This window comes from Aotus nancymaae, unplaced genomic scaffold, assembly GCF_030222135.1.
Source record: "Aotus nancymaae isolate 86718 unplaced genomic scaffold, 86718_ANA_hifiasm-v0.15.2.pri h1tg000067l, whole genome shotgun sequence".
NCBI classification, from domain to species: domain Eukaryota; kingdom Metazoa; phylum Chordata; class Mammalia; order Primates; family Aotidae; genus Aotus; species Aotus nancymaae.
This window is the reverse complement of record NW_026988482.1, coordinates 8,480,673-8,502,804: the sequence shown is the minus strand read 5'-3', so window position 1 is coordinate 8,502,804 and position 22,132 is coordinate 8,480,673. Positions and strand designations below refer to the sequence as shown.

At 48.3% G+C, this 22,132-nt stretch overlaps 1 protein-coding gene across 5 annotated transcripts in view; it reads left to right on the top strand.

Moving 5' to 3' along the window:
- MASP1 (MBL associated serine protease 1) overlaps window positions 1-21,687 on the top strand; it is a 74,010-nt gene extending 52,323 nt beyond the window's left edge. For 2 of the 5 annotated variants that reach the window (XM_012470864.3, XM_012470862.3), the window contains exons 11-16: window positions 9,107-9,244; window positions 12,345-12,458; window positions 13,367-13,552; window positions 15,337-15,404; window positions 17,700-17,799; window positions 18,734-21,687. In XM_012470864.3, coding sequence (XP_012326287.2) covers window positions 9,107-9,244; window positions 12,345-12,458; window positions 13,367-13,552; window positions 15,337-15,404; window positions 17,700-17,799; window positions 18,734-18,924 — 797 coding nt within the window. In that variant the 3' untranslated portion in view covers window positions 18,925-21,687. Of the gene's footprint in view, window positions 1-2,770; window positions 5,262-9,106; window positions 9,245-12,344; window positions 12,459-13,366; window positions 13,553-15,336; window positions 15,405-17,699; window positions 17,800-18,733 lie in introns of those variants that run through there. The other 3 variants (XM_012470860.3, XM_012470861.3, XM_012470863.3) reach the window with 2 other exon arrangements.
- The last annotated feature ends 445 nt before the right edge of the window (window positions 21,688-22,132 follow it).

The window sequence follows — 22,132 nt, the reverse complement described above, 5'->3', positions numbered from 1 at the left end:
TAGTCTACGACTCTTAATGGTCATCATGCTCTATGTTTGTACAAGCATCTTGGATACAGTGAGTCATGAAATTCTTTTAACACCCATTGTTGGGCAGAACCATGGTGTATCATTGGACCAGGCCAGAAATTTCTAAATTCTCTCCTCGTAAACCACTGTAATTGAACCAGGATGCAGGCCAGGATGGAGAAAGCCATGTCATCTATTGTCATAAGGCCCACCATTTTAGGAGGCCTGCTAAGCAAATATTACTTGCCCCCTTATTTTATAAATGAGAAAACTAAGTATCAGAATAGTGTAGTGATTTGCACAAGGATACTTGTAGAAAGTTAGAGGCAGAGCTGAAAGGTGAACTCAATACTTTTGATGGCAACATAAGCAATGCCGAGCCATTATTTTACCATGACCATGTTTTACGCCATCCTCAGGAACCTTGAATCCTAGAGTATCACATTTTTGTTTTAAAGACCTTCCCTCAGGAACCACTGTCCTCTAGAACCCAAATCTGGCTTCAGCATAGCCAAGGCTATAACATTTCAAGAAGATTCCTTTGTCCCAGGAAAGACTGGGTGGGAAATGGCAGCAACTAATAAGAATGACCCCATTTCAATGAGCTCTCCCAAGAGCTTGTTGCATCATTCAGCCTCTTAAAAGGACAAGAACACATCAAGGAGAAAAACAGATTCCAGTGGAGCTATGAAGCTAGACCCAGAGAAACAAGTTCTACTTCTGGATTTCCCACTAACAATTTTGAGCGAGTCACTTGCCTTCTCTCAACTTCCAGGTTTCCATCCGTAAATTAGCTGTTCTCAGCCGGGTGTAGTGGCTCACACCTGTAATCCCAGCACTGTGGGAGGCAGAGGCAGGCAGATCATGAGGTCAGGAGTTCAAGACCAGCCTGACCAACATGGTGAAACCCCATCTCTACTAAAAACACAAAAATTAGCTGGGCATGGTGGAGTGTGCCTGCAATCCCAGCTACTCAGGAGGCTGAGGTGGGAGGATTGCTTAAACACGGGAGGCAGAGGTTGCAGTGAGCCGAGATCATGCCACTGCACTCCAGCCTGGGTGACAAAGCGAGACTCCACCTCAAAAAAAAAAAAAAAAAAAAAAAATTAGCTGTTCAAGGTTTCTCCAGATCTGATGCATGACCTGCAGTGTGCCACTGGCACTTTTCTTGGAGAAAGGTACCATTTAGTGCTGACTTTGTTGTGACCACGGACCAACCACAGACGTGTCCCTTACCGGATGAGGGCCTTGAAGCACTAGATATATGTAGGACCAGTCACAGAACTGCGTTGAGATGTTGCCTTGCAGCTTGCTACTTGTAATTGGAAGGCTGACCCTCAACTTTGAAAGGCCGGGCCACAGAGAGTTACAAAAACCAGTTCACATCCAGCCTGGGGTGAATGGCAGGGTGCCCAGGATCATGCAAGAAGCATTTGGCCTCAGGAAGAAGAGCATCTGAAAAGCATTAGGTTGCTAAAAGCCTGCTTTCCCAAAGTTGCCAAGAAAACTCAAATGTTCCATGGTCTCTAAACGATTGTCGAAAGCGTCCAGGCCAAGGCGTGTAGCATGGCCATTTGCAACCAGGAGGAGGCCACACTCACAGTAGGTCTGCCTCCCAGACCCAAGCACCCTGCCTGGGAAAGGCCATGCAAGAATGTTCGTAGCCAGTGGGGGCCTGGTGCCGAAGACCTTCTGCTCATGGGCCAGAAGCATTTGGCTGCAGGAGGCTGGTGGTACATGGCATTCTCAGGGTGCAACTCAGTGGAACGAAGTTTCTGAGATCTTTCTCCTTCCCCTAAAGGTACTCCACAGCTCCTGGGTGCAATGATGGGTGGCCCAGAGCAGGGCCCATGCATCATTGCTTATAGATTATGCCACCTTTCCCAGCCCTGGATGCCCTGGGCCTTAATCCATAGGCATCAATTTATAGCAAGATTCTTTTAGGACAGAGAAGAAAAGGCTTGAGGGCCTATGTCCATGGTTTTAATAGCTATTGAGTCAGGGTGAGATACAAGACTCAGAATCTAGTTAAGCCCCTGCTGTCTGACTTGAGAGTCATATCCCTTTGGACTAGTCACTTAAACTCTGGGGAGGTTTACTCACCTAGAAAATGGTGACGGTCAAGGCAAATAAAATGAAAATTAAAGGATTCCTGGAATTTGAAGGATCCTTGGAGATCATTGTGACCAAATGCCTCATTTGACAAATCAAAAATTGAAATCCAGAGATGGAAATTCACTGACTCAGAGTCACACGGGAAATGGAAAAGCCAGGTCAAGGCTTCCAGCGTCTTTGTTCCCAGCCTAGTGTTTGCTGTGACCTGCTAGTTGGCTTTTTAGGTTCCTTCCATCTCTCTGTCCCCTTGGAGAAAAACGTTTCAGAAATTCTCTAGGTTCCCATAGCATGAGCACTTCTGAAATAGGACCTGCCTTTCTAGAGCAGGAAGAGGAGAAGTGACCACTGCTAGGAATAGATGGTGTAAATGGTCTGGGTCACAACTGGTCTTAGCCAGAGATGGTTCAGAATAGAGAGGGCCCCAGCTACAGAAGAGCCAGACTAGAGATGGGCCAGCCTAGAGAGACTTAGACCTCAAATGACCCTGAGTAGAGCTCTCCCAGGCTAGCATGACCTAGGCAGGTTAGAGTCCCATGGTGGCATAATCTATAGTGGGTGAGATGTGAATTTCTCTTTGTGGCTCCTGTCATGTGGCTGACCTGACCAGTCTCTGTCTCTTGCCCTTGCTCCTTCTTTCTCCTTACAGAGTGTGGTCAGCCCTCCCGCTCTCTGCCAAGCCTGGTCAAGAGGATCATCGGGGGCCGAAATGCTGAGCCCGGCCTCTTCCCGTGGCAGGCCCTGATAGTGGTGGAGGACACTTCGAGGGTGCCGAACGACAAGTGGTTTGGGAGTGGGGCCCTGCTGTCTGAGTCCTGGGTCGTCACAGCAGCTCACGTGCTGCGCTCCCAGCGTAGAGACAACACGGTGATACCAGTGTCCAAGGAGCACGTCACCGTCTACCTGGGCTTGCATGATGTGCGGAACAGGTCGGGGGCGATCAACAGCTCAGCCGCCCGAATGGTGCTCCACCCAGACTTCAACATCCAAAACTACAACCACGATATAGCTCTGGTGCAGCTGCAGGAGCCCGTGCCCCTGGGACCCCACATCATGCCTATCTGCCTGCCGAGGCTTGAGCCTGAAGGCCCGGCCCCCAACATGCTGGGCCTGGTGGCCGGCTGGGGCATCTCCAATCCCAATGTGACCGTGGATGAGATCATCAGCAGCGGCACACGGACCTTGTCGGATGTCCTGCAGTATGTCAAGTTACCCGTGGTGCCACACGCTGAGTGCAAAAGCAGCTATGAGTCCCGCTCAGGCAACTACAGCGTCACGGAGAACATGTTCTGCGCCGGCTACTATGAGGGCGGCAAAGACACGTGCCTTGGAGATAGTGGTGGGGCCTTTGTCATCCTTGATGACTTGAGCCAGCGCTGGGTGGTACAGGGCCTGGTGTCCTGGGGGGGACCTGAAGAATGTGGCAGCAAGCAGGTCTATGGAGTCTACACAAAGGTCTCCAACTATGTGGACTGGGTGTGGGAGCAGATAGGCTCACCACGAAGCATCGGGGAGCCCCGGGTGGAGCCCCAAGTGGAGCGGTGAACTGACTTACTTCCTCGGGGCCTGCCTCCCCTGCTCCGGCCTGAGCAAAGCTACAGCGCACTTACAACAGCACCCTCCACATTGCTTATCAGACCAAATGGAATGGAACACACGGACCTAGCAGTGGCTCCTCCTACCGAGACAGCCCCGGGACCCTGAGAGGCAGCCGTGTGGTATAAGGAAAAGGCTCTAGGCAAGAGGCCTGCATTCCTGAGCCTGTCCAACTCTCTTCGCCTGTCCCGGCCTCACTCCCCAGTAATACAATCAGGAGCTCAACCAAGGCCTCTGCGTCAATCCCAGCACTCCTCCCCAGGTCATGCTGCTTACCCCAGTGGCCTTTATTCACTCCTGACCACTTATCAAACCCATCAGTCCTACTCTTGGTATAACTGAGCTTAGACTTGACTATTAGAAAATGATTTCTAACATAGAACTGAGTTCCGAGTCTGTATATTTTTCTGCTCTGCCCTCTGGGACTAGCCTTGGCCTAGTCCCTCCTCCAGAAGATCATTCAGGTTTTAGGAGATGGCTCATAGCCAAGCCCCTCTCTCTGAGTGTAATCCCTTGGAGCACTCTCATCCCTCGGGTTTCTCACCCGAAAGCTTCTTGCTGTCCAAGCCTTAACCCTTATGTTCCCCATTAAAGGAATTTCAAAGGACATGGAGAAAGTTGGAAAGGTTTGTGGTGACTGGTGGGAGCAGAATAGCAGTGGGAGACTCACCAAGCCTTTAAATTCCCATTGTCAACTCAGAACACATTTGTACCCTGGAATACCAGCTGACACCACGGGTGTCCACACCTGCTTCTCCAGACAAGCACAAAGCAACCTTTCAGCCTTGAAATGTATTTCTAAAAGGCTACCTGAATCCCAGACCCAAATGTGGAGACTTAGCTGATTACCCCAGAAAGGAAAAGACCCATGCTGTGTCCTGCTGTGCTTTTGGGCAAGAAAATGGAAGAAAGGGTGGTGTTGGCACATTAGGAGTCACCCAAATCCTGCCAGGCTGCCTGACATCCCTGGTGCATGAGTTGGACAAAGGATCTACCCCACTGGACATTCAGAGGGATCCACTCCTTCATTTTCCAGAGTCAAGAGAAGCAGAGACTCACCCATGACAGGCAGTGAAAAGAGCCAAGCGTCCTGGGTTCTAGTCCCAGCTCTGCCCGCAACTGGCTGTATGACCTTTGACAAATCATTTTCCTTCTCTGAGTCTCTGGTTCTCCATCAACAACAGGAGGCGTAAGGTCCCCCGCAGGGTCCTTCTAGCCAGAGCACTTAGAGCTTCCCTGACTGCCAGCAGCCTCTCTGGCCCTCACAAGGCTGATTGTTCTCCTTTTCCCTGGAGCTCTCTTCTGGAAATCTCCATCAGAGCAAGGCAGCCGGAGAAGCCCCTGAGAGGGAATGACTGAGAAGTATCCACTTCTCCAACTGGTTCTTCAAAGCACACTCCTATGTCTATGAATGGCACATGTAAAGGATGTTGTATTTTGTATTTTTTGTATCACATGCTTGACCTCTCTCTAAAGGGCTTCTGCATTGTTGCTCCCAGCAGGGGTCTAAAGTGGAAATAAACCCTTGTGGATTACCAACAGCCTTGATTTATAGGTTTTGTTATTGCTGGGGAAGTGTGTTCATTTGTTTTGACTTTTTTGAAAAGAAATTGGCCCCTTCATCAAACCAAAATCTCCCTTATTGCAGAAAAAGTACAACTTTTGGTATCTGGATATTATCCAAGAGGTAATGAGGAAAGGATTTGGTTATTGCTGTGTCTCCTTCTCAGAGTCTGCTTATTCCTTCATTTAAGTGCCTGCCATTTAATTCCTTGCCTTCAAAGGGCTGAAACTGGCATACAAGACAAGCTGATGTGCATATAGGTCTTACGTAGGCAAAGGAGTTAAATGTAAAAGGAACAGAGATTTAAGTATTAGGGGAACTTAAAGAAGGGTGATGTCGTACAGCTGGGGGCGGGCTTAGAATAGCTTTGCAGAGGCTTCAAAGGATGCACGGGAGACGACAGGGAAGGGGCAGAGTGGAAAAATGTGTCATAGCATGAAAGCTGGTCACGGTTAAAGTGAGAGCAATGGGCATTAAGTGGGAAGACTTTTAAAAGACATACTCTAGGTGAACTGTCCTGAAATGAGTGATCCTCTAAGCTTGGGGTTTATGAGAATCACCTGGGGTGCTCGTGAAAAATGCAGATTGCTGGGTCTCACCTACCGGAAAATTGGAATTCAGCAGGTCTGAGGGTGGGCAGCGTGGTGTGGTGGTGGACAGGAAAGGGCTGAGCTAGGAATGCAGCCACGCAGCTGCTGCAGCTGTCCTGATGAGAGATGGTGCAGACCCAGCAGCCGTAGAGCTGAGACAGTGCAGACAGGAGGCGGGGCACTGTCAATCTAGTCAAGTGGTCCATTCAGCAGGGCTTGGCCTACAGGCATCTCTTGATAAGTTCAGGCATGAGTAGCACACGATAGTGAAGTCTCACCATGGGACAAACTCGTGGTTTGCCTTTGTTTTGCGTTTGTATCATCATAAAAATGCCACACTTCTTACACTATTGAGAATGAAAAAAGAGCCTATCCTAAATTATGCTTTGCACTTTACAGTTTGAAGGACTGTCGTATCTCATGACATTTCCAATCTTTGTTTTTCTTTAGATACTTGGACTTTATGTTGTGACATACTGAGGTACTGAGGCATCATGAGGTTATATAGAGAGCGCTTTGTGATACGGAGTGGGAGAGACACATCACTCTCCTTCTCCTAGGGATTTACCAGCAGCTCAGTGACTGACTGAACACGGGGCTGAAGAAAAGGGAGGCGACAAGGGTGTGATTGGTTCAGACGTTAGCAGACATCTGGAACAACAAAGGGGAGAAGGTTGGTGAAGGGTGGATATGTGGGCTTGGTTTCACTCAGTCGGAAGAGTTTATGAGCAATCCAGCTGGAAATGTAAGTAGGCAGTAAAGAAAGGTGAGTTTCAGAGGACAGGGCAGATTTAAAGACAGTGATCTGAAGTTCATCAGCACACGGGTAGTATGATGGCACGGAGGTAGAGGGCATCATCTATGGGAAATTTACAGATAAGAAAAGGAGACCAAGCCCTGGGGCCAAATGAGTGAACACCAGCATCATGGAAGGCATGAAGAAAAGAGAGGCCCCAAGAAAGAAATAAACCAAAAAAAAAAAAAAAAAAGGAGAGGATCAGAAACACAGGAAGAAAAGTGCTTCAGAAGCCAAGAGAAGGAGTTGTAAAGAGGGATGAAGTGGTCAACAGCATCCAGAGCTGCTAAGAGTCCAAGCGAAGGACTCCAGGATGGAAGTTCCCCAGGACAGGAGCCAAGTCTCCACTGTCATCCCTGAGGGAGTGTGCAGGCAGCAGGCCTCTAAGTTTAAAGTCTCTACGACTTCTCTCTTCCTTTGTCGTCTCTGTGTCCTCTCTCTGTACTCCCTCCTTCCTCTCTCCAGCCTTTCCAGTCTCCCAGGATGGGCTTTTAGCTCTTTTCTCAGAGGTAGGAAACTGCCTTTGTATCTTCCCTAAGCCTTATGGTAAAAATTGTATGTTCAGTTCTCCATGTTTTGGCTCCTTGAAACCTACAAATTTTTTATTCTTACTATAAAGCCTGACTCTTCCAAATGAAAGTCTGTCTTTCCAGACTTTGGTTTCTGCTTTGCTCTTACAAGTCAAAGCCATATCCAGCCTTTGCTTAAAACAATGACCGCTTCAGCTTCAATGGCTTGGGAGCCACAGTGCACAGAGAATTCCTAGGGATGAAAAATGTATCTGATAAGATTCGAAAAATAGTATCCTACTCAGTATGTAGATATCACTGTTGAAGTTCCATTTATGGTCTCAAAGCCATTTTATTTCCATCTACTATTTGTAGGCTGTTAAATATTCAAATGGTTGCCTATTTCCAAGTTTGTGCAGTACATGTCACTTTCTTCTTCTGAATCCAGCTCCAAAGGAGGGGGAAGACTGTGGGGAAGGAGCGTCAACTCCTCTTTTCAGAAGCTTTACTATAGAAGGGAGGAGAAGGAGAGACTGTGGAATGAATGACAAACAGGGAAATGGAGGCTGATTTTTAGGACAAAAAGTCTTGACTCTGTTTTGAAGGCATAGAACAACAAGAGATGAAAAATACAGGAGAGGGATGAGAATCACCAAAGCCAGGTCTCCAAGAATTCAAAAGTTAAGAGATCCAGAGTGAAAAATTTGTGCTAAAGACAACAAAGTTTACAGGAGGAAGAGATGGTGAGGAGGATGTTTCCCACTCCGGGGGTTCCCACTCAAGGAGTTCCCACTCAGTGGGCTCTGCGCATCTGTTGGAATAGGGGCAGGGCATTAGCTTGGGGAAGCTGGCTGTGGGCATGTAGAATGATGCTGGGAGATGCTGAGGATGCATCAAGGTTGCAGAGCATTTATCTGTGATTTTCTTCAGCCTGGTGACAGCTAAAAAGGTGACTGATGACTGCCTGGATCCAGAGGCTTGGGTTAGGAGTGTTCTGGGAAGCCACATAGTTAAGACTTTTGGGGACTGGCCAGAGTAAGAAAAGCCCAGAGCTGGGAGTCAGGAGTCCTAGAATTATAGTCCTGCCACTAACTCATGAAATACCTTTTGGCAAGTCAATTTCCTTCTCCAGGTCTCGGTTTCTTTAGCTGAATGATGAGAGCAATACACTAGATGGTCTCCAAGGGCTATTCACTTGTAAAGTGTGGGAGCATTTCTGTGAATCCAAGCCAGTGGAAAATGGGATGGAACAGGCAGACACTGTGGTGGGGATCTTCAACCCACCAGGCCCTGAGGAAGGGCTTCTCTGAGGAGACGAGATTCCTGTGGCTAGAGCATAATGATTAGTTATTAGTTGGTACTCTTTCATTTGTAATTGACATAAACCCAACATAAGCAACTTAAGGGGAAAAAAGAGAGGTAATTTATAGGCACACATCACTGAAAAGCCCTCACTCTCTTCACCCCTCAACTTTCAGCTCCACTTTTCTCCATCATTCTCAGCAGACTCTTAATGAAGTGATTGCTGGCAGATCTGGGCTTATGGCTAATAACTTGGCAACTCCAGCAGGGACTGACTTTCTCTTCTCTAATATGTTTAGAAAAGTTCTCAAGTCAGGCTTTCATTGGCCCAGCCAAGGTCATATACCAATCTCCGAGCAATTGCTGTAACCAGGAAGTGCATGGCTTTGATCAGTCACACACCTATCCCTGAAACCAGAGGTGAGGTCAATCCAACTCTAGCTGCATAGACTAAGAATGGGGAAAGTGCAGATTCCAAAGAAAGATTGGGATGCTATTATCAGGAAGGTCAATTTTGCTGGTGGGGCAAAAATAATAGATGTTCCTAACAGGATGATGAGCTGGGAGTTCTCGCTGTGGGAAAGAAGGAGCCTAGAGTCTGATCTGTCCCTCCCTCCCTTGGATGCAGTGTGTGGGCTCCCCCAGGTCTCCAGGAAGCTGCTGGCCAGGATCTTCAATGGACGCCCAGCCCAGAAGGGTACCACTCCTTGGATTGCCATGCTGTCACACCTGAATGGGCAGCCCTTCTGTGGGGGCTCCCTTCTAGGTAAGGAGAAGGTGGAAGAGGTAGAGCTAAGGAACCGAACCCCCTCCTTGGAGACTCACCAAGTTTCCTTCATTGAGAATCACTGCACACCAGTGTCAGGGTGCAGAAGCACATTGCGGTAGAAAGAGTTCTTGACTAGACTGGATCCTGGTCTGTCTCTGGCACTGGGAAGAATAATGTCAGGGTGTCTCTCAACCATGAGTAACAGTGCATGGGGGTCAAAGGCAGCACATCCCAGGGCTGTGAGGTCAGGGAGAGCCAGGAAACTCACCCTTGGGGATCAGGGAAGGTCGATTTACAAAGGCCTTAAATGCCATGCTTAGAAATTTCTAACTTATCTTGAACACTGCTGTAGGTTAATAAGTATGTTCCAGAAAGTTCTCTCCAGAGGCACAATTGATAAAATACAGGGTGAAACTGGAGGCCAGGAGATCAGTGAGGTGTCCATTGCAGTGGCGGGGAAAGAAGGCATAGCCTCAGAATAAGAACAGGGCATGAGGGATGGAAACAAGGAGGCAGATTCAAAAACACGGGGAAATAGGACTGTCACCTTTGTAATGGAATGTGGAAGGGAGTGGGAGCAAGAGTGAGAAAGGAGCAGCTGATGGTTCTCTCTGCCACAGTTTGGTCCAGGCAATCTAAGGTGTGTTCCAGTTCTGATATCAAAAGAAAACTGAATAGCAATCTGGGCTATCTAGGTCACTTCTGCATCGGATCTCAAGGCCTGGCTTGACCTTCTTGGCCACCTCGGTCCACCTCTGCATGGGCAGCTCCCGGGCTGCTGGGCGAACCTCTCACTCAGCCTCACCCTCCTCCAGATCCAACCAGGATGGACAGCTCTGGGGCAGGGATCCCCCTGGTGAGGCACCCGGCCTGGGCTGGCACTGCAGCCAAAAGCACCAGGGCTATATAAAAACCCTACTCTGCAAGGAATTTATCCTCACATCCTCACAGGCCCAAAAATGAATGCTGTCACTCAAAGGAGTCCCCCCAGAGAGGAAAAGAGAGTGAGAGAAGGTGTTAAAGGGCCAGGCAGGGCTGAGGGCAGTGCAGTGGGAGCAGAGCGTGGGAGAGGACCAAGGGAGAGAGGGGAAGGGAGGCAGAGAGGCAGAATTGGAAGGCAGCAATGGAGAGGACAGAGAGAGACAGAGAACACTGAGAGAGACCTGGAAAATAAGACAGAGGATTAAAGAGAGAAAAGAGAAAACGAAAAGGAGCAATGCAACAAGAGGAAGAGAGACTGGCAGGCGTAAGACACCCAGGAGAGAAGCAGTCAGGGAAGGAGGGAGCTGGAGGGAAGTCAGAGAGAAGCAGGGTGGTGTGGAGGAAGAGCTGCCAGGGAGGGCAGAGGGAGGGAAGGCTCTGCTTTACCAGATAGCTCCAACGTTGCTGGAAGGCAACTAAGAGAGATGGATTGTGTGCACCCAATTTTAAGAGTGAATTTGTTTTCTTAAACCTTGAATTTTTGAGTCCGCTAATGGCCACCATGTATTGTTATTCATTGTGTGTTTATTCTCTATGACTTATGTTTGAAAGATGTTTAGCGTTCACTTCTCTACCCTCAGCCAAGCTGGAATTCCCCCACACTTCACACCCCCGCAGGAATCCTGATCTATCATTTCTGTTCCCCTCCTGTCATTCAGTCTTAAAGAGCAAGGGAGGGATAAGACAGGGCAGAAGAAACAGGAAAGCAGCCGAGGGACAGAGGAAGGGAAAAGCCCCTCTTTCATGCCCACACTGACGCCTGGGTAGAGGAATCTGCAGAGCCGGCAGGCCAAGCTGTGCCTCTCAACTGGACAGTGCTCACCCCTGGGTTCATCTAAATAGCCCAGAGCCCCACACCAAGGCAGGCTCTCTTAACCTGGGTACCTCAGCCCACCTGATCCACCTGGAAGATCTGGTCCTGGACATGGGCAGAGATCAAAATGCCCCAGGGGAGAGAAGAGTGGCCTAGGTGGCGCTCTGGCCAGGAGCCAGGAGCACGTGGCTGCTCCTGAGAGGGTCAGGTGGAGCCTGGAACCTGCTCCGGGACCAAGCACTTCTGCCCTCCACCCTGAACTTCGACCTGATACTCAGCCTCCCCCACACCCATGTCCTAGAGCTTTTCTTTCTGCTTGGCTCATCCTGAGTATGTCTCTGGGCTCAGCTACTTATGGGCTTGTCATCTGCTCCACCTAAGGGGTAAATGGAAGCCTGATCCTGCATCAAACCAAGGGCAGATGCCAGTCCATCCAGAGGAAGATGCCAGCTGAGAGACAGGAAATGCACAAGGCTGACTATCGAGAGCCCTGGGGTCTGGCCCTGGCCCTGACCCTGACCCTGAAACCAACTACTGGGTGACTCTGGACATCCCTGCTTTCTCCAGGCCTCAGGGTTCCTCTCTATAAAATGAAAAGTCTAGATCAGAGCAGTGGTTCTCAACCCTGGCCTCTGTAGAATTAACCTAAGGAAGTGTTTAAAACATTATCTGTGTCGGGGCTCCACTCCCATGACATAAATGGTCTAGATAAAGGTCCAGACCCTGATTCACTCTTTTTTCATTCTCCAGGTAATTCTAATGTGCAGCCAGTGTAGCTAGCTTCTGATTAGTGAATTTTAAACTTTAATGTGCATACAAATTAGTAGGGACTCTTGTTAAAATGCAAATTCTGATTCAGTGGATCTGAGGTGGGGCCAGCCTAAGAGTCTTCATTTCTAAGAAGCTTCCAGGTGATGCTGATGTTGCTCATCCAGGGACCACACTTTGAAAAGCAATACTTGAGAAGGCAGCCAGTGACCACAGGCTTTCTGTGCACCCACTTTGGGCTATCTGGCTGTCACCAATGCCACGGGCTTAAAGGATTCCTGAAGTCCTGTTTACAATGTTCATTCCTGGCCTGGGTTGGAATAGGCAGGTAAAAATCACAGGTTTAATTCCTCATCTCCAGATTAGGACCATATGAGTGTTTGAGTCGGGGGCCATAAAATACAATGGTGAGAAGTACGGCCACTTGCAGGGCCATGAGGGGTTCCCTGGGGTAGCCTGAAGATCCTCAGCTCGAGGCGGAGGGAGGCAAGACCGAGCAGTGTGGGACAATGGTACGTGTGCTCTGTTCTCCAGGGTCCAGCTGGATAGTGACTGCTGCACACTGCCTCCACCAGTCACTCGATCCAGAAGATCCCACCCTACATGCCTCAGACTTGCTCAGCCCTTCTGACTTCAAAATCATTCTGGGTGAGTGAGTGAGTGAGTAAGTGAGGAGTGAGTGAGTGGCAAGCTGACTCCCGAAGCCAGCTGTGGTTCTGGGAATGGGATGACCTCCTGCCCCTTTCCAAGGTGTGTCTGCTCACTCCCTCACTTGTCAGGGCAGGACACCTGGGATGGAGGTCCAGGAACCTGAGTCCAAATGCAAAATATGATTCTCCGGTCATATGAACATGAGCAAGACATTGAAGTCTATGCTTCAGTTTCACAATGATAAAATGAGGAGTCCAGTCTAGACAATATCCAAAGACCCTTTAGGTTTCCATGAACCTGTGGTTTCAAATGGATCATACATAGACAATCCAGACTTCCCCTCTTGTTTATAAAATCAGACCATCAGTTGATTCAATTCAGGTTCACACATATTTACCTACTGATAGTGTGCCAGGATCTAAGGACACAGTATAATCAAGACCTAGTTTCTGCCCACAGGGAGCTTACAGTCTAATAAATGAATGAGATATGAGCACAGAAACCTCTAATGGAAAGTAGGAAGTGGTAAGTTTTGTAGAAGAACAGATAAATTGGCATGGGAATTCAGAGGGGAAAGACTTAAGAGTCTGAGAGGCTACAGGAAGGAGGTAATATCTGACCCAGGCACTGAAGGTGATGATACGGACTGAACATGTGGCAGCAGGCATAAGAATAAGCATTACAAGACAATAGCATCAGCTCATGAAGACAGAGAGGTGGGAACCCATGAGAGTATGTGGAGAATGACCAACAGGGTGGGATGTTGGGGAAAGGTGGATGAAGGCAGTGAAAGGGCTAAGACTGGAAGCATGGGCTGTACAGGGCTGGGGTGGGGGCTGACAGGGGACAAGGTGTGACCTTATCCTGCATTGTCCCCATGCCTCGCATGTCTTCTTCTTGCCCAGGCAAGCATTGGAGGCTCCGGTCAGATGAAAACGAACAGCATCTTGGGGTCAAACACATCGCTCTCCATCCCCAGTATGTCCCCAACACATTCGAGAATGATGTGGCTCTGGTGGAGCTGTTGGAGAGCCCAGTGCTGAACACCTTCGTGATGCCCATCTGTCTCCCCGAGGGACCCCAGCAGGAAGGTACCTTCCCCCACCTCCACCTCTGCAGGGCAGCTGGTGCCTCCACAGGGAGTCCGTCTTCATGATGGTGAAGCACGGGTGCCAATTAAGCCAGCTGACAGTGTCTGCATGACTCACCAGCTGCTTCCCTCAAACAGCCAAGAACTGGGTCCAAGGGGGCAAAAGTGTAGGGAAGCACATAGTAAACAGGCAGACCTAAGGGTCCAGACAGAAAAACCAAAACTACACTAGTTATAGTAACAGAGAGAATTTAATATAGGGCACTGGAGGAGTGGAGATCACAGGGATGGTACCTGCAGGAAAAGAAACGCCAACCCTAGGGCTGAGGAAGCAAAGATAAGAACCTGGAGTTAGCAGAAACTAGAAGCTTGGAAAAGGGGCCCTATGCAGCCAGAACTTGAACGTCTGCAGAAGAGGCTAATGTGCTAAGGAAAACAGCTGGAAACAATGGCCACTACTGGGGTGACAAACCACTACCAGGCTGATGCCACCAACCACAGCAAGTCTTCCTGCCTTTCTGAAAGTGGCCCCTGTTTTCAGAAAACCAGCTGGCAAAGTAGAACTGCCACTTCAGAGTCTCATCCCCAGTGCCACAAAGCAGAGTACAGAAGGGTAAGTCTGGAACGGGGGGACAACGGCTTAGCACTCAGCGCAGGCTCAAACCCCACTGCAGCCATTTCCCAGCTGAGTGATCTTAAAGTCGTTATTTCACCTCATTAAGCCTCAATCCCCGTACCTCTACACTGGAGGTAATACCCCATGTGGTGGCTGTGATATTTCCATGTTTGAGATAATACTTAAACACAGGCGACCCACGCCAGTTGGCTTCCTTTTCATTCTAATTTCAGTGGCGCCACATGATAGTTCACTTCCTTTAGCTCAAAATAAAAATGGCTGGGATGTAATCCGAGGAGTATTTGCGGGGACTGAGCCAACAGGAAAGGCACAAGTGTAGCTGGCTTTGACTCATTGGGTGCCAGGTGCCTACCATGTGCCAGGTGCTTTATGTTCATCAACTTATGTGTGCATCATGCAAGCCTTGCAAGGTGGCGTTGTAGCCTCATTTTACAAACGAGAAAACTAAGAGGCAGCAAGGGGAGGTGACTCACCAAAGAAGCAGCTTGTATGAAGCAGATCTGGGGGTATAGGACAGGTTTTCTGACTTTAAGCTCAACGCTGTTTTCAGTATCCAGGCTCCTTTTCAGATGAGAAAATAATTGCTCTGTCAGTGCTCAACCCACTTCCACATTGCCCCACAGAGTTACCAACTTCATAGACTTCTAGAATGTCAAGTCGGAAAGGGGTTTTAGAGAAGACCAAGTCCAGCCTCCTCATTTTATGGATCAGAAAACTGAGGCTTAGAAGAGGGGCAAAGAGGAGGGCTTGCTAAAGGCAGCGTAGCGTATAGTGGACTAGGCTGGGCTTTGCATTTACTCACTGTTCTTGATTGAGCACCTACTATGTGCCAGCATTGTTATAGGCATGGGGATATAGCAGTGAACAAGAAGAATGAGATTATGCTCTCACGGAGCCCAGGTTTCAGGCTAGTTGGGGGCAGCACAGAATAGAAAACTAAACGCGTAAACCAGCAACACATCACAGAAACTAGTGCACACAGCTCTCCTGAAGGCAATCTCTTGCCCAGTTGCCTTTCACGTCTTCCTCCCCACCATGCTACCTTTCAGTCTTTCCTCCACAGACAGAGGACGACAGAGCTGCAAGCTGCAACCCCCCAACACCCCACAGATAGCCTCTTGGTTCTCACACTGTCTTCTCCCCACCAGGAGCCATGGTCATCGTCAGTGGCTGGGGGAAGCAGTTCTTGCAAAGGTTCCCAGAGACCCTGATGGAGGTGAGGTTCATTTTATAACTCACAGACAGTGACACCTCAGCCCTGCTCGGAGCCTTCCTGCTCACATTGTTCCCTTAGGGATTTTGAGGCTTGGACGGGGGTTGGTGAGCAGGAAGCTAGGAGCCCAGGCTCACCTCCAAAGTTCAATGGGACTTCGAACCCCAGAAAGCCTGATTTGTTTGTTCTACATGTCATGGACTCTAGCCTCTAAACACTGTTAAGTTTTCGTGGAAGCTTATTAAAGGCTTAGCTTATGAAAATTCTCCCAGAAAGCAGCAGGTTTAGACACCCCCATGGGTGATAATCCAGCTGTGCACCGTGAGAACTGCACACCAAATTGGCCAGAATGAGCCAGGCTCTCGAGAACCACGATCCTTGCAGCAATGAACTTGACAATTACATTTAGAAGTTCACCTTCCTGTCATTTCGGGAAGAAAAACACTGAACTAAGATTGAGGAGCCATGGTTTCAAGTCCTGGCTTTTACTAACTTGGTGGGTGACTGAAGCAAATCGTTTTGCCTCTCTAGACCATAAGATACTATTTCCAACTGCAAAGTTATGGGGCAGCATGAGCTGTCCTCCAAGAGCTGCCTGGCTCTGGTATCACTGGGGTCTATGACTGACACAGCCAGTTTCTAAATTCTTCCACGTATATTATTTTGATACACTTTAAAATTTGGGACTCGCAACAACCATTCATCCCTTCATTCACTAACTCCCAGGGATCTATTTGGTGTTTCCCTTGTACCAGACGCTGTACTAGCCACTAGCTGTGCTGGGGTAAAAGGACAGATCCGGTCCCTGGCCCCCTTGGGTTTATGGTCAAGCGGGATGGACAGAAAGTAGTTACAGATGTGATAAAGTGGTGAAAGAGAAGTGTAGGACGCTCCAGAACATATAAAAGAGGACCCGATCTCATCTCAGGGATTCGTGAGGGATTCCCAAAGGAAGTGATGCTGAAATCATACCTGAACGATGAATCAGGGTTCCTCAGGTGCTCAAAGGTTGCTGAGGACCTGTCCTCGGGACCAACCTTTCGTGGCTTCCTCTCTCCTTATCCAGGGAAGGCCATGGCCCAAGAGGGACCTGAATGGCCTCTGGTTTCCTCCCAGCAAGGGCCACAGGAGTTGTTCATTTAGAGAATGTGGCCCATTCAGTTCTTGATTTGACTGAAAGAGAATCACATGCTTCCTTTTTAATTACAGACATCTTCTCCAAATGTTACCCTCACACTGGCTCAAGGGCAGTAATAGTCACAATGCCTTATTTTTATGTATCAATTTTGCTGCAATCCAAAAAAATTTTTTCCTGAGTATTTACTAAGCTCCAAGCTATGTAAGATAGAAATGCATATAATACAGATCCAGCGTCTGGACAGATGCTCACACTACAGTGAGGGAGGATAACATAAGAGAGTGCTTGCTGAGGCCGGGCGCGGTGGCTCACGCCTGTAATCCCAGCACTTTGGGAGGCCGAGGCTGGTGAATCACGAGATCAAGAGATCGAGACCATCCTGGCCAACATGGTGAAACCCCATCTCTACTAAAAATACAAAAATTAGCCAGGCGTGGTGGTGCGTACCTGTAATCCCAGCTACTCGGGAGGCTGAGGAAGGAGAATCGCTTGAACCCGGGAGTTGGAGGTTGCAGTGAGCCAAGATTGTGCCACCGCACTCCAGCCTGGTGACAGAGCGAGACTCCATCAAGAAAGAGAGAAAGAAAGAGTTTGCTGCAAAGCCAGCAGTGATACCTCCACAGGAAATCATGTTTATCCAGTGTGTGTAGTTTACAAAGCACTTGTTCATGCCTTTCCTCTTTGTACAGTGATTGGTATACCAAATATTGCAACTTCCATTTTTCAGATGAGAAAACAGAGTCTCAGAGTCTGAAAAACAATGATTAAGCCACATGTCCTAGGTCCCACAGTAGGAGTGTGAGAAAAGAAAGCTGACCGTCGTTTTTGTATACACTGTCCTATCGAAATAATACATCTCCTAGGCAAGTATTATTATCTTAATCTTCCTGATGAGAGAACTGGAGCCCAGAGAGGACACGTTACTTGCCCAAGTTCACACAGCCAAGGTCTTCATAGCCGAGACTGCCCTAGAAAATGGGTCTCCTGATTCTCTATTCAATTGTTCCTCTACCTATAGCATGAAGCAGTCTCTTAGACCAAGTCTAAGGGAGACACAGGTCCTTTCAGGTATGGAGTGGAGAGGAGCCGGCTTCGGGGGCATCGTAACAGCAGAGGCTTCTCAGCCAGGGGTGGGGACCAATAACAGCTTTGTGTTCTAGATTGAAATCCCGACTGTTGACCATGGCACCTGTCAGAAGGCCTATGCCCCACTGAAGAAGAAAGTGACCGTGGACATGATCTGTGCTGGGGAGAAGGAAGGTGGGTTAAGAGGATGGCATACAACAGGGGTGCTGCCAGCCAGGGAGTGGTGCAGAGCCAGCAAGGGAGCACAGAGGCCTCCTAGACTGGTGGGCTGCCAGTGTGGGGGTGTAGGGGACTGGAGGAAGGCTGTGGAGGGAGGGATTGCACAGGAGAAGATGCATCAGAGAAAAGATCACTACAGAATGTCCATCATTCCCTTCCCAAGTCCAGGTTTCCCTTAAGGAGGCCGGGTGCGGTGGCTCACACCTGTAATCCCAGCACTTTGGGAGCCCAAGGCAGGTGGATCACCTGAGGTTGGGAGTTTGAGACCAGCCTGGCCAACATAGCAAACCCCATCTGTACTAAAAATACAAACATTAGCCGGGTGCGGTGGCAGGTCCCTGTAAGTCCCAGCTACTAGGGAGGCTGAGGTGGGAGGATTGCTTGAATGTGGGAGGCAGAGGTTGCAGTTTGCTGAGATCGTACCACTGCACTCTAGCCTGGGTGTGACAGAGCGAAACTCCATCTCAAAAGAAAAGAAAAGAAAGAAGGAAGGAAGGCAAAAAGGAAAGAAAGAAAGAGAGAGAGAAAGGAAGGAAGGAAGAGAGGAAGGGAGGGAAGGGAAGGGAAGGGAGGAAGGGGAAGGGAGGAAGGAGGGAGGGAGGGAAAGAAAGGAAGAAAGGAGGAAAGAAAGGAAGAAAGAAAGAGAGAGAAAAGAAAAAAAAGAAAAGAAAAGAAAAAGAAGCCTGAACCAATGCTTTCTAGAATCATTTGAGCTTTGATGCAGCCTGACCTAGAACTGCCCGGAGCCCAGGTTTGGTCCAACGGTCTGCTCTGCCCTCTAGTGCCCAATTCTCTGAACTACAACCCAGACGTAGGAGAAAGAGACTGCCTTTGGATTTGGGCTGTGGAAGGGGCATTTTATCTTCATCTGCGTCTCTTTTTCATCTAGGAGGAAAGGATGCCTGTGCAGGTGACTCTGGAGGCCCCATGGTGACCCTTAATAGAGAAAGAGGCCATTGGCACCTGGTGGGCATTGTGTCCTGGGGTGAGGACTGTGGGAAGAAGGACCGCTATGGAGTGTACTCCTCCATCCACCACAACAAGGACTGGATCCAGAGGGTCACCGGAGTGAAGAACTGAATTTGGTTCCTCAGGCCCAGCACCACCTGCTGTGGTCAGTCAGCAGCAGAAGACAGTCCTCTGCTGCAAGCGACCATTTCTCCTTTCCTTCCTCCCTTCCCCCCTCCTCCATCCTAACCACTACTGGGCAATAGAGCAGGTATCTTTGCTCCCTTTCACTCTCTTTAAAGAGGCAGAGCAGGGAAGTGGTCAGAACACAAGGCCAGATCCAGGCTCTACCACTTACTAGTTCGCAGTGCTGGGCAGGTGACTTCACCTCTTCAAACCTCAGTTTCTTCATAAGATGGAAATGGTATACCTTACCTACCTCATAAGAGTCTGATGAGGAAAAAATTAACAGATGCAGAGCATGCACTAAGTTCTCAATAAATGCAACTTAGCAGAAGGTCAGTGTGTCTACCAGGCAGACGAAGCTCTCTTACAAACCCCTGCCTGGATCTGAGGGTTGATCAGGGACACGCCTCTCCCATCAGCCTTGACCATCTCCACCTGCCCTTAAATGTTCTATGCTTTTTTGCCACCATGCAACTTTCCCAGCATCAATCCTCGCCCTCACCCCTAAAAAAGTAAAACAGACAAGATTCTGAGTCCTCTGGCATGTCCCCTAGCTATGTAGCTAGGAACATGCGCTAGGTACCAGGTTGCGGGAGGGCCTGAGAGAAGCAGGGACAGGAGGGATCCTGGGAATTGTGTTTTGGGAAGGCAGACACCTGTTTCTAGAACTAACTCTGCCTTTAGCCCTGTGGATGACCCTATGCAAGTCCCTTTCCCTCATCTCAAAGGGCCCTCCAACCTCTGACGATCTAAGATACAATGAAGCCATTTTCTCCCTGATAAGATGAGTTAAAGCCAATGTAACCAAAAGGCAAAAATTACATTAGGTTCAAAGGAACTTTGATGCAGACAAAACGCTGCTGCTGCTCCTGCAATATCCACCCCTTTCCACTACGAGCGAGTTCCCAAGGACATAGGCCAGGCAAAGCGCAATCAAGGATCCTTCCTTATTCTTTAGCAGAGCATCTGCTGTGGGCCCTGGCCTCCTTCCCATCTTGGGAAACTGGGCTGCACCAGGTGAGCACTGGTAGTTTGTACCCCAGTCCCTGCACTCTTCCTTCCTATGTCCACAGCTGACCCCAAGCAGCTGTTTCCCGACTCCTCACCCCTGAGCCTCACCCTGAACTCCCTAACCTTGCAAGGCCATAAGTGTTTTCCAAGCAGAATGCCTCTCCCATCCTCTCTCAGGAAGCTTCTAGAGACCTTATGCCCTCCAGAGCTCCAAGATATAAGCCCTCCTAGGAATCAGAAACTCTAAGTTCCTGTCTTCTGTTTTGTAGAAACTGATCTTCCCGGGGGATTTTAACTCTTGACCTGTATGCAGCTGCTGGAATAATTCCAGGTCTCTTACTGAAAAAAAAAGAGGAAGATAATCGAGAATGAGAACTTATATATATTAAGCCCTAGGCTGAATACTCAGGGACAGCCATTCACAGCCTGCCTCTGGCTCTATAAACAAGTCATTCTACCTGTCTGTGCCCTGCTGTTTATTCTGTAAAGGGAAGGTGGCAATGCAACCCAGCTCTATCAGACACTTGTCAAGCTAGCAGGAACTCCATTTTAAATACCAAAGAAAACTGTGATGCAGTTTGGGAATCCCAAGGCATTCCAAGACACCATACCTTCCCATTTCAAGCACTGCCTGGGCACACCCCAACATCCCAGGCTGTGCTGACTGCTGTTAACTACCTGGATTGGGAGAGTATCATTCGTGCCTTCTAGGAGCTCCTGTTGGACGACATGAAACATATGTAAGTGACTACTGTGTAACAGAATAAACCCGGCCAAGTGCTGTTTTGGAAAGTCACAGAGGTAAAAGAAAGACCATACTGGCATGAAGGTGTTGGGGGAGGAGATATTAATCAAGAAAACTTTCCAGAAGAGATGGTTGGACCAGAGCCTTGAAAAGAGTGGACGTTTCCACAGATAAGACAGAGGCAGGCCTTCCAGCTGGAGGGAGAACAATGGTAAATGTCCACTCAAGATTTCCTTTATTATACCAGCTCCTCCCACAGAAACACGTGTCCAGTAGATCCGTGTTCTGGGATCAGAACCAACACCAAAAAGAGCCTTTCTCCTTAAAGTTTGAATTCTAAACAGAACGTGAAACGGCCTCAAGATTTGTGCACAAATCCTGACTTCTGGCTGGACCCAGTTTATTCTGTTTATTCCTCCAATTGCAATTTCATTCTTATTCTGAGAAAATGTCTAAGTAGGTCATGGAACCCAGTCTTCCCCTTAATTCACAAGCACTTATTAGATGTGCCAGCTCCTGCACTGTTGCTAGGGTCCAAGGAACCCAAATATCTCACAGAGCCATAGAAGTCAAGGGTTGAAGTGTCTGTGAGGACAACGTTTTCTAACGTCACGACCTCATTCTTGAGCATCTCTAGTGATGAGAAACTCACTACCCCCAAAAGCAGCTCATTCCAACTTTAAAATTGCTGCCTTTTGAATTAATTGTGAATATTAATTTTTTAAAAATAAGTAAGAAAATTTTTTAAATGTGCCGCCTCTTAAAAAGATCTCCTCTTTGTGCAACCAAAGCCCACCTCTCTAGAATACAGTTGGTGTAACTGAAGCTGTAATTTCAACCATGAGTGCTGCTGTTAGCAATCATACTCACGCCTGGTTTTTATGAACAACAGAGCTGTTGCTCTTATGGAAAACCAGACATTAGTTCCAATAAACATCTGCATTGAGTCAAAGTTCCCTGTTTGGTTTGTATGTTTTTTTATGCACTGATGATTCTAGCGAGTTGTTTTCATTTATCGACATTGTGCTCTATTTGATTAGGATTACTGTACCAGAAAGGGAGAGAGGCTATGATGGAAAGATTGTATTGCAGATACAAAAGCATGTCTTAGGTTTTTGGGTCAGTTCTGTTTAAATACCTGTCCTATTGTTCCTGTAAATTATCAGAATGTCCCAGAATGTCAATGTTTCTGCATTCACATTACATTTATTAAATGCCACTCATTTATTAAATGTACTATTATCAGTGGCATTTAATACATTTGAATCATATGTTCAATGTTTGCTTTAGAAAATATGGCACCATGTCTATCAGTGGCCTGTTCTGGGTTGGAGGATAAGCTTTATTTCTGCCATGAGTTAATCTTGTTCACTGGGGAGCAGGAATCAAAGGATCACC